General features: G+C 49.3%; 1 protein-coding gene across 5 annotated transcripts in view; it reads right to left on the bottom strand.

Annotated features, from left to right (window-relative positions):
* Positions 1-205: 205 nt before the first annotated feature.
* AFAP1L2 (actin filament associated protein 1 like 2) overlaps positions 206-12,113 on the bottom strand; it is a 69,001-nt gene continuing 57,093 nt past the window's right edge. For 3 of the 5 annotated variants that reach the window (XM_071563494.1, XM_071563489.1, XM_071563492.1), the window contains 13 exons: positions 11,683-11,862; positions 11,013-11,102; positions 10,144-10,228; positions 8,874-8,978; positions 8,019-8,230; positions 6,210-6,355; positions 5,542-5,644; positions 4,615-4,854; positions 4,349-4,526; positions 3,967-4,134; positions 3,503-3,684; positions 2,938-3,066; positions 206-2,586 (listed from right to left, as the gene is read on the bottom strand). In XM_071563494.1, coding sequence (XP_071419595.1) covers positions 2,560-2,586; positions 2,938-3,066; positions 3,503-3,684; positions 3,967-4,134; positions 4,349-4,526; positions 4,615-4,854; positions 5,542-5,644; positions 6,210-6,355; positions 8,019-8,230; positions 8,874-8,978; positions 10,144-10,228; positions 11,013-11,102; positions 11,683-11,862 — 1,845 coding nt within the window. In that variant the 3' untranslated portion in view covers positions 206-2,559. The remainder of the gene's footprint in view (positions 2,587-2,937; positions 3,067-3,502; positions 3,685-3,966; positions 4,135-4,348; positions 4,527-4,614; positions 4,855-5,541; positions 5,645-6,209; positions 6,356-8,018; positions 8,231-8,873; positions 8,979-10,143; positions 10,229-11,012; positions 11,103-11,682; positions 11,863-12,113) is intronic. The other 2 variants (XM_071563490.1, XM_071563493.1) reach the window with 2 other exon arrangements.

The raw sequence follows: 12,113 nt of genomic DNA, 5'->3' as shown, positions 1-12,113 counted from the left end.
ATTGTCAGGATAACTGCTGGTTTTCAGTGTGTTAGATCTCTGAAAATTGTTTTGCTTCATGTTGCAGTCACAGAGGAATAAATTATTGAAGCTATAGGCCATTGCAGTTGTAGATGGCATAGTTAAGGAACTTTGTAAGAACTAATAATAGTGGGGTTTGGTATAGTTGAAATTTATGGGAAAGTAGAGCAGGGACAAGCCACATTACTAAGAAAAACACTGGTAACATAATATACTCAATATTTTATTATAAAACCCTCTAAAGCGCCAATTTATAGGTCACAGTTACAACAAAGGAAATGCCTTGAGTTAGGAAAACAATGGGGATGCAGAGACATTGTTTAACATTTCTTGTTTGGGGGAAATGTGTTGTTCAGGCCTTGCCTACGTTTACCATCTCCTGATGGAGACATCCCAGCAGGATCACTGAAGCTGACTGGGCTGTGGAGGGGAAAGCAGAACTGCTCTCATCCATTGCTGTCTCAGTACCACTGTGAAATGTCTGGACAACTTCTGGAGGATGACAGTGGGATGCAGGGTGAGGGCACAGTACTACATGTAAATTTAGGGCGGAGAGAGGGTCTCCTGCCAGCTCTTCATGGGTCAAAACAAAAGCTTCATGGTGTCTGTGGCTTTCCTGTGCTTTGGAGAGGAAAATCCCCAGGGTTCTGAACCAGAAGCTTCAGTGGTTTATTTGCATGAATTTTTCCTATGTGCAAAACATTGCACAGGGACAACCTGACAGCTGGGGCTGATATACTCCTGAGTTCTGGAATTAGCAATTTCTCCATCTGCACTGCAGTGGAGACTTTTAAAGTTAAAAAAAATATGTGAGCAAGGTCTCTCTTTTTGTTTCCAGGATACCCTGAGCCAAGTGCTTTGTTGCACACCGGCTTTGTGGCTGTGGCCAGCAACCCTGGAACCCTTCTGGGCACGTTCTCACTCCCTACAGTGCCAACACCAGCTCCGGATGTCACAGCCCGGTGCAGCCTCCGCAGTTGTTCAGCCTTTGTGTGCAGAAGGACCATCCCTTTAGAGGTGGTCTCAGGTCTATCAAAGATTTTCAAGGGTGAGGAAGGTACAACATTTTTCCTGTCTGCCTTTACCCTGGCTCTGGGTGCTCCTCATTGGTGTAGCTACAGGACTCCAGGAACAACCCAGCCAGGGAAGTGGTGCTGCTTTAACTTTGTAGGGTTGGAAAATAGCTCCAGCCCTGGATAGCCAACCCAGTTCCTGAATCTGGGTTCCAGGGCTGAAAAGCCATCACAGGAGACAGGTGGATGTGTCTCCAGGCCATCAGCCTTGGCAGCAGGCTACAGGGAGGAGAGCATGCATAGATTTCTGCCAACCCCCTCCCACCCTTCAAATTTCCATGTCTCTAAGTTCAGCAGTTACAAATATCCAACACTTTTCATTAGAAAGCTTGGCTGGGGCAGAGAGGGGTGGGCCATGCTGCCAGGGCCCAAAGGCAGTATCAAGTACAATAATTTGGAAATAAGTGTGATAGCACCAAGATGGCCAGCAGCTCACCACAGACAGGGCAGTTGCTCAGCCCTGCCTGTGTGGAGGGGCCCCTTTTGCAGATTGTACAGCTGCAGTTCTGTGAGGGCCAGAGACCATCACAGCAGGGGCAAGAGCACGGGGACAGCTTTACCTTCCCTCTCCTGGGAGAGGGCAGGCCCAAAAGGATACACTGACATCAAGCTTTCCCATAAAAGAGCTGAGCAGGCCTTCAAATATGATTTCTCTTTTTTCTTTTTTTTTCCCCCCCAAAACAAACTCCTCAAGTGCAGTAGACCAAGATCTTCAAGAAAATTAAGTGAATCTGCTTTGCAGACCTTCTTTGCCGAGAGGTCTTGGTGCTACCAGTCTGGAACACAGCTTACAGCACAAGAAGGTGAGTAACTCAATATTCTGTCAGATCTGCTGCTGGTAGAAGTAAGCAAATGCTGGAATGCATCAAAACACTGATTAAATACCCCTGACAGGCTGCTGTGTGCTTCTCATTCATGTTTCAAGCATTGCTCAGGTGTGGGAATCACCATTGACAGAAGGTTGGATGAAATGCAGCTGAGTGAGGATGGGCAGCAAGACAGGTGAGACTTTAGTTGACTGCAATTTACCAGGACAGGTTGAAACCCACTAGGGTATAAAGAATAGCAGAGGACCCTTCTGAACCCACTACAGTCACTAATATAGAAACCTTAATAATTCATTGATAAACCTTCAGGGTAGAAATACATAGAACACCCACCCCTATGTACAGTAACATTCTTGTTTACATCAGCTGGGTTAGGACTTTGATGGAAGGATTGCCACTGGTTGTTATTGTTCTAGCTACATAATTGGGATTTGTCTGGAAAAAGCAAGATCATTTGGGGTAACTCGTTTTGGCAGCTGTTTGAGTCCATTGCTGCCTTTGGAGCAGTTGGAGTGATGCGGAGGAGGCGCTTGGTGTGGGGTTGTGTTGCACACCCAACCTCCACCTACAGATGGTTGAATCCCCTGGGCCATGCATGGGCAATTCGAGTCTTTAGTCCATCTCTGAAAAACGTGCTTCTAACTAGCTCCCTTCTTCTCCCATTCCTGCCAAAGAATAAAGGTAAATTAGTCAAAATGCAAAACTGGGAAGCCACAGTAACCACAATGTGCACAGGAGCAATGTGATCATCTGGTACCTGAGCGGTTTTGGCTGTAGGGGGGGGTCAGTGATATCTCCATTATAAGCAATACACATATTTATTAATTTAAATTGCAGGCAAGGCAAACCCAGGTGAAAGGACTGCAGGAAAACCACACTGAAGTGCTCTGAATGCTGCTGGGTCAAGGGTGCTTCCCAGATATCCCCCACAACCCCATCCCACCACAGCCCATCTGCTCCACGCCCAGGAGGGAAAAGCAGTGGCTGTCCCAGATGAATTTTTCTCCTGTACCAACCTTAGCTTTCTGTAGGACTGTTCCCTTCCCCGTGACCATGACAGATAAAGGCCGGTTTTTTAAAGCCGTTGCTGAATTGACTGGTGAGTTCTCTGTGCTGTTTGCTGGACTGGCACTTTTTACCTGAATCTACAATAAAAATCACAGAAGTGGTCATGCCTGTGAACTACTAAGAGAGATTGCTACCTAACCCATTTGCTCTGAGGTCCCTGAATGTCCTCCTGCAAAAACCACCTGTGGGGTCAGCTGAGTGCAGGAGCTGAGTGCAGACCTGCAGCCCCCTAGAGGGTGTTGCTCTGGTCCCACAGGAAAACAGAGCCACTCTCCTGAGCCCCAGCCACCTTGCACTTCCCCATCACTGCTGTTACCTCATTAGATTATTATTTCATGATATATATTATAAATAATAATCAACATTACACTTTGATAATACATATAAGCTATACATTTATACAAGATTACATAATACTGAGGTTATTATTAATTACTTTTAAGCAGGCTGAGACAGTGTGACTGCCCAGCTGCCAGAAAGCTGCTGTGCCTCCCCGGGGTGCCCCCCATATACCCGTGGGGCTGCATTCTCCAGGTGTGTGGTGTCCACTGCGGTGCCCAGCGTCACAGGGCCAGATTCTGCCTTCTTCAGGTTCTCCTTCACCTCCACCAGGCTCAGCTCCAGGTCCACCCTCTGGCCTTCCTTCCTTTTGCATTCTTCATCTATCTCCTTCAGCCTCTGCTCTAGGCTCTTGTCTGTGAAGGGAGAGGTATCGTGGTGCGTAGTGGGAACTTGAGGAACTCGTGAGGGGAGGAGGGACCAGGGCATGTCCTGGACACTGTCCTTACATTTCGCCCCAAGAAGAACTGTGGCAGAGCAAGCTCTTGTTCTAGTGCAATCTGGGCTACATGGTTTGTTTCAGAGACCCACGTTTCCCTTGGCCCTTCTAGTCCCAGGTGGGCCAGGTTCATCACCCCCTCTTTGCCCACAGTCCCACCTTGGCTCATTTCCATACATCCCACCTTGCCCTGCTCTACCTGTGCCACTCCCAAGCATTTCCTTCAGCTCCCGTCTCTCCTTGCGTAGCTGGGTGAGCTGAGCCCGGATTTCATCCTTCTCCTTCTCCAGGCGTTCCTTCTCCTCTGTGAACCTCTTCACCTCCGCCTCTGTCCTGTTCTTGCCCAGCTTGGTTTCCACTGCTGCTGCTGGAAACAGCCCATCAAAACAAGCTCAGCCAGGGAGAAAAAGCAATAGGAAAAACCTTTTGGGGGCTTGATGGGTAAAATCACCAAGCACGAGACTCATCAGCCCTTTGGGCACTGTAAAGCTGCTGTACAGCAGCAGCCAAGCCATGGGGCACCACCTCCCTCCACCCCCTGCTGCTGAGGCACCCACTGGACACCTGTGCATCCCACTCACCTGGCAGTGGCATCTTGGGCCGGTGTGCAGGCACCAGCTGGGGGCTGCCCACTGGCACTGGGCCCACTGGCACCTCAGGGGCTGGCTGGGGGAAGACGATGTTCTGCTGCTGGGTCTGGATTTTGACAGCAGGCTTTTGTGGCAGCGCCTCCTCGGGCTCCAGCTTCTCTGGCTGTTTCTGGGGAGGGGAAATGAAGTGGGATGATGTGGTGTGGAGAACTGACTCACTGATTGAGCCTGGCCTTGCACCATGGTTTGGACAGTACCTGCTCTGAGGTCTCCATGGTCTTGCTACAGGGCTCGGCTTCCTTAGCCATGAGGGCTGTCTCAGCTGTGCTCTCCACAGCAGCCTTATTGGCAGCCCTTTCTAAAGATGGTGAGCTGAGTGGTGAAGGCTGGCATGACATCTTGCCAGCACAGTGTAGGAAGGACTTCACAGGGGTGAGATCCAGATACACTCTGTCTTGGTCCCCCTCCAGTTTGCTCTCATTCTTGGGTACTTCTTCCTGCAAAAGGAGAATGTACCCCTGAACAGAGACCATCTGCTGCAACCAGAAGTAAAAGAAACATCGTGCTGCGGAGCAGCAGCATCTCAGACAATCTGGAGTATTTTCCGAAAACCTTAGAGAAATTAAAATCCCATTATCTAAGTCATTCCACACAGGGCTTTTTGGTGTACTGAGGGAAAGGCCCCTCCTGCTCTCCTGCAGCAGGTCGCCTCCAGTAGCAGCAGCCCTGTCCAAGGATCTCATACAGTTGTACATTTGGCAACCCCTGCCCCATTCTTTGCCTTTCCTGGGATAACAGTCCCATTCCCAGCATGACCCATTGTTCTTGCCCTTACACACAGGACTTGCTCTTGCAGCCCCAAAAGGAATTTTGAAAGGTCAGGCTCTAAAAAGTCCACTATGCATTATGAAATAACCCATGCTGTTTGCTGATAGAAACTGGGGATTTTATCCCAGCTGCCTGAGATCCCTACAGCACCTTTCTGGGAACCTCTATCCCATTCCTTAGAAACTCCTCTGCAGCATTTGCTTCTGCTCCATTGCAAAAGCCATGATTTCCCCATGGTCTGGGAATCCCCTTCATCACTGTTGGGAAAAACCTCCCCTGTCACTGCTGGAGACTCCCCCTGGTCCCCAGAGAGCTCCCTGCAGCAGGGCCTCTGCCTGTGGCACTGGATGTCTTACCTCTGGCAGGTCCACATCATCGTACAGCTCCTCCTGTGGCACTCGGCCCTTGGGCAGGTTGTCGATGTAGGCGTTGGGCTCAGAATACTTCCTCTGCATGAGGCTGTGAACAGACAGCAGGACAGCCCATCAGGAGGGATCAGGCTTGCTGTGTGGCTATGCAGTGCTGCATTTTGGGACATCTCAGCATAGCGGCGCCGAGGTCTAGGCAGAGCCATGCAGCCAGATGGAGGAGATGAGAAGGTAGAGCCATACAGTGTGACTGTACACTGCTCCTGTTGCCCATTAAGCAGAACCCACCAGACTGAAGCTACTTTTGCCCTCAGCTCTTTCCTTTCTCCCCCAGCCCTTGGGCACACCAGCACAACTCCCCTGTCCCAGTGGCATGGTGAACTGGGGGGCTGAGTGCCCAGAGCCCTGTACTCCCCATCCTGCCTTTGCAAGAGCCATGTGGGCATATGCCTCTATCTCCATGGCAGGCTGCACCATGGTAGGACAGTAAGTGCTCTCCGGTCCCACACTGAGCTTCTAAAGAAAGTGACTGAGTTGCAGATGTGAATTTACCTATTCCCATGGCAGCCAACCTCCCACAAATGGAGAGACCCCTGCTCAGGCTTGCTTCCCCTCTACCAGCCCCATGCAGCCCCAGCCCATTACTACTGACATACAAGAAGGAATTCTTCGCAGCGCTCACAATGCAGGAAACTCTGTCAGCATCCACATAATCGTAGGTAAATTCCTCTGGGTCTGTTTTTGAGCCCGATTCTGACAAGAGGAGGCCCAGCCAGTGGCCCATTTCCTCTGAGGACTTTGCCTACAGGGTGATAAGAGAGACAGAACAGGTTGCAGCAGCAGTTTCTCTGCACTCACAAGGCTAATGCTGGCTAAGCCTTGGGTAGGGGAGCATGCTGGCAGTCCTTGGGATGTCCAAGGGGAAAGATGAACTGCTGGCTATTTATAATAAACCTGAGGCTGCTCTATGTATGGACTGATTCACAAATTTGGTAGCTACATAAATGCAGCTCTTTGCTTAAATCCTTCTTAAAATTTCTAGCCAGTCTGCCTTTTTCTTTCACTGGTGATCAAATCAGCTTCCTACAAGGATAAGAAAAGTCTGTGATGCTGAAGATGCTGGCCAGGAGCAGCTTTGGGTGAGGAAAGCGTGTGGGTTTTATTTTGCACCAGCAGAGCGCAGCAGTGGGATTGCTAAAATAGACAGGCAAGGAGACCCGAGCCGGTGAGGTCCTGATGCCCGAACCCAAACCCCTTCCAAGGGTTCTTTGCTCAGAGGAGAGGGGATGGGAAGAGTTTAAAGCATCAAAGAGAGTCCCTCACTTTAACATGGTCAAATTCCCAGCTGCAGTGAGCAGTCTGACATTTTGCAGCATGAAGAGTTAAATACTGTGTCTGGAAGTCAGCTCCAACAAATAGCCACATGCACCTCTCAGTAGCAGGGGATTCTACCTGAAGCAACAAGTGGGTTGCTGTAGCCAACTTTTGCTTTGATTTGAGGAGTCAAAGCAGTGAGCACTAAGTAAAATTCAGGGTAAGGGAACATATATATACTTTCCAAACTGGAAAGTATATTTTAAGCAGAGACTAAAATATATTTAGCAGAGACTTCAGTTCCTGGGAAGCCTGCCAGCCAGCCAGTCTGTACACTGAGTCTGACACTGATTCTGACGTCCCAACAAAATACAGATTCTTCCATTCACAAAATGTAAATTTTCCCAGCACCTCTTCTTCACATCTGTAATTGGGCAAAATTTCTTAGATCTAGACATACCCTGCATCAGAAGCTAAACAAAAACACCTTCCAATTTCAAGGCATGCCCTCAAAGTCAGATATTTAGCTATAAATATTCCACCCACTGGAAAAATACAGGAAATTGCTCACATTGTCCACCTCCTACTATAATCATGCTGTCGTCAGAGAGAACTAAGATTAGAGATAAACAGCCCTGGATGCAGGCAAAGGAAAGTAACAGATGGAGATGAATTCACTTGCACTTTCAGGGGCAGATCTGTGATCAGTTTACTTGGGATGCATGACCCATGGCTTTGGGACTCTGTTGTCAAGAGATGAAGTTCTCTGTTCTTCCTAACCGCTGACTTAAATCCGTGAAGTGGCATTGTTCTCATCTAACATTAACCACCTGGAATGAAGTCCAGAGAACTTAATTATCCAAGGAGAAAAATGAGCATCTCCAGAGGACCCTTCATCCTCTCCTAAGATGAGTGCCTAGGATGAAGGCTGAATGGTCCTCTGGAGGTGCCAGCATCAGACACAGACTGGATTATTGGCTTAGATGGGACACATCCTAGGTGACCACAAGCAGATGAACCCAAGTCCCACGCTTCAGTTTCTGTTTTGCTGGACTGAGGGTTCCTCTGGAGGACCTCACTGGCATTCAGACCTATTAAGGTACCCAAGCTGATGACTTAAAGCAGAGCTTTGCTGGAGATATACACCCTACCTCCAAAATTACACGTTCTTCCCCGTTCTGCAGGATGCGGAAGGAGTAGAGATGATCAGGGCTGGGCTCTGGGACAACTTCACAACCTGCCAAACTCAGGGGCTGCTGAGCCACTTTGCTTCGGTTCTTGTCCTGGTAGAAATGGAGGTGACCGTCTTTTATCTGACACCAACGTGACTTCCACTGGCTGTTCACTAGCACATTCAGGTAACCTGCAAGTAAGCACAGCTTACTTAGACACATCTTCCACCCCTCTGGTAGAGGGGATCCAATTTTATTTGGGTGTATGGGCAAGTCTAATGGGTAAGTTACAAGATCACTACACAATGCAAAGCCACAGGCAATAACAAAGAACAAAAGCAGAAAGGCAAGCTTTCCTATCCATACAAAATGGTGAAAAACTGTAAAAATATTTTCAAAGTGAGATCCTTGAAATGCAGCTTAGGTTTGGAGCAGCAAGTTGGCTGTACTGGTTGGACAAAGTTGGTCCCCCACAGAGGTCATATACCAGCTGGCCCACACAACTCTCTTCCTGCTGACTCCCACACCCTAGGCTAGTGCTCAGGAAGAGCAGCACCCTCTGTGTGCATGTCTGGTATTACCTACCCTCCTCTCGGGTCACCCTGTGAGCTGTTGCCTGCCCTTGTAAGCCCCACAGTCACCTTATTGCACTCAAAGCACCATAATCCTCATGGATTTACTGGCAGGGACCAAGCAGACTGTGGCCTCTTTGCCCCCAACAGCAGGACAGCCTGGCACAGGCACATTTGAGGAGGATGATGCCTGGTGCTCATCCTGCCCTGCACACTGAGATCAAGCTCTGAGACAAAGTCCCTGCAGAATGCTGAAACTTACTTGAAGTTTCCAAGGATCTCTCTGGGCTATCCAGGGAGCTGGACTTCTTCCTCCCGAGGTTCATCAGGTTGCTCAGTTTCAGGCTAGTTGTGCCCTTCTTCTTAACTACCGGAAATGAAAAAGACAAGTGCATGGCTTTCCCAGCTCACAGCCATACATACAGCCTGCTATCCCAGCTGGGTGTCCTGCCCCAAAGCTACCTGTACTGCCGTCCTGCACTCACATCACACACATCCCTTGCAGAGGGCAAACCTATGACTCAGGGACAGGCTGTAATAGTCCAAAGCCCAGGGAATTGATGAGCAAGATTAGCTCTGATCAAAAGCCAGTCACACTGAACGAGTGGTGGGAAGGGTGTTTGCACAGGTCTTGCTGCGCAGGTGCCAACCTCCCTTCACTTTCTTACACACAAAAAATTGAATTAAAAACCAATACCCATGAATATTTTCTGCACTCAAGTTTTTTCCTCCATAAAACAGGAATGCAAGTGGGGAGGGGGAAAGTTTTTGTCTAAAAGAGACTCTTCAGTGTTTTTCTACTGAGCACTTATTCACAGTGTGTGAATAAATTTGTGTAATCCCCAGATAACCCAAATAAGAAATCGACTTGGATTTTTTTGTTCCAGATTTTCTTACCCACTATCATAATAAAATGATGAAGTCCAAACATAGAGGGACTCAGCAGCTGAAGTCCATCTGTTGGGTGATCCAGTGAGTCCTCAGCATGGATTTATCTCTTTTTGATACATAGATGGGTCCCACATGCTTCTAATAGAGCATCTCCTCTTTTACTGTACTCACCTTCCCTCTCTTATAGATGGGGCAGCTTAAAGCCCTAGTGTGAAGGTGTAAGGTGTGAAGGTGCCTCCCCCTGGAGGCAGCTCAGCATTTCGCACAGGACTCCAAATTTCTCTGCAGACATCTCTGAGGCAAGTCACTTCAGTTGCATTTATGCCATCTCAAACCGTCCCAAAGTGACTTGTCCAGAGCCATGTAGGAGCTCTATGGTAGACCTGGTAATCACATCCAGGTTTCTCAAGCCCTAACCTAATTCAGCAACCACTGAGAAATCTCAACTTCCACCTATCACTTAATTACAGAAAAACCCCACTGAAATAAATTCACAGGCAGCGCAGTGAGTGCCCATACAGCTTTCACCCTGCATCATCAGGTCTGTTTGAGGTGGCAGTGGCAGGAGAAGCTACACAAACCCTCGCCTCATGCAGAGTCATGGACCTGTTTTCCCTGTTGTTCCCAGGGTGAAGTTTTACCATCTTTTGTCTCAGCTGTCTCTGGGTGGCCATCCGTGCTGCTCCCGCTCTCTGAGGCTCCAGAGTATCTCTCAGATACCTCCACCTGTCAATAAGCATCAGACACAAGCTCTACACATGCACATGACCCATTCCTCCAGCCAGAATGTGCCACAAGGACCTTTTTCCCTCCCTCTCTTACATTACAGGGTCCTACCCTTTCTGTAGGAGATGCTTGCACCCACACAAGCCCTGCTGGCTCACCCACTCTGTGCCCTTCCCATTGTTCTTAGCCCAACAAGGGCAGATCCAGCACACACATCACCCCAGCTGGGCTCACCTCTGGGGTGATCTGGTGGCACTACTGGTGCCACCCTTTGGCCTCTTACCCTGAAGCCTGGCTGGTGGGGGCATTTTGCAGTCCCTGTGGAGGAGCATGGGCAGAGGAAGTGGCCATGTACCCAAAAAGGTCCATTTTGGGTGTGTGCTGGAGACTTATCAAAGTTTCTTTCTCCTCCCCCTGTTTTGGAATAAGCTGCTCCCAGGGGAGCATTACCTAAACCTGGACGAGAGATGGCCCAAGACCTGGCATCCAAGGGTCCCTCCCAAAGCTCTTGGTGAACACAACCATCTCACTGGATGAGATAGGGCCTGCTGCCCTGTATGGTGGGGAGCCCCATGCTGAGTCAGTATAGGGGGGAAAGATGTGCCAACAAAACTAAGATTGCAAAGGAAAGTTAAGATTGTTCCAATAATGCTCTTTTTCAGCAGCACAGGTGTCTAATTACACTTATATCAGTCTTTGCTCAGGTAAAATTAGGGCACCTACACTATTATTTATTAAAGGAAAAGGGTTGAAAAGCCTCTGTGCTAGTTCTCTCTGCAGATACCTTGGGGTAGCTGAGGCGCTGTGAGTCTGGGATGTACTGGTTGCCTTCACTGCCTCCTTCACACAGCAGACCACTGGTCTCCTGGATTACCTGTGCAGAAGGGGAAGCCACAGCCTGTGAGGGAGCTGCAGGATCTACAGAATCAACATTTCTCTCCCATCCAGGACAGGTAAAACCACAGCAGCCTGGGAAACCCACGGTTTATAGTCCCTGAGACCCTGGGGACTGTCCTGGTGTTGCAGCAGGCAGCCAGAAGAAACTGCTGGATCCAAGCCAGCCAGGATATGCTGCCAGCAAAGGCAGCTCCAGTGTCTTGCATCCCTGCTGTTGTCCTGGGCTCCATGAAGGCTTCTGCTGCTGCTGCTGCAGCTGCCTCAGGGGAAGGGCCAGCTCTGCCCTCAGCCAATTCATGCTGGGCACCCACTCCAGACATTCCCCACTGCTGCAGCAGCTGGGCTGGGAGGCCCCTACATGGACTCCAGCACGCTGAAGGCAGCAGGGAGCTGCAGGAAGAAGTTATCCCAGGACATGAAAATGAAGTGGTGTATTTGTATAAAGGCTTGCAGTGAGGAAGGGAGCCAGAGCACACAAGGACAGGGCTGAGATAAGATACAGTCTCCCAGCAAAGCATGGGAGCACCAGCAGGGTAAGTCCTGAAGGTGTCACTGACCCTGAGCCACTGCTCTGCCTGGTCTTTACTCTGCAGCCCCAGCACGATGACATCAGCATTCGTGGGGATGATCTTCAGCTTGTGCTCTTTCTTCCTCACTTGCTTTTCCTTGTGAATCACAGTGCAGCCCAGCAAATTCACATCGAGCTGAGGGCTGTGGTCTTTGGAGCTCTTGTAGCACTGGGGAAGGAAGATGGGAGAGGGTGAGAGGCAGAGGAGAAGCCTTCCCTTTCACTCACCAGCATGAACTCAACCCTGTAAGTAACTCAGTGCCAACCACATGCATTAAGTACACTGAACACAAGAAGGTCCTATAGGTCCTACAAAGCTGTGTCCTACAAAGTACAAAGGCTACACACAGGACATCTTTGTGTCTACAGATACATATTTATGTGCATGTACACATAATCTGAAATACCTCTCGCTACGAG

The sequence above is a fragment of the Pithys albifrons genome, chromosome 9, assembly GCF_047495875.1.
Source record: "Pithys albifrons albifrons isolate INPA30051 chromosome 9, PitAlb_v1, whole genome shotgun sequence".
NCBI classification, from domain to species: domain Eukaryota; kingdom Metazoa; phylum Chordata; class Aves; order Passeriformes; family Thamnophilidae; genus Pithys; species Pithys albifrons.
This window is presented reverse-complemented; position numbering and strand designations above follow the sequence as displayed.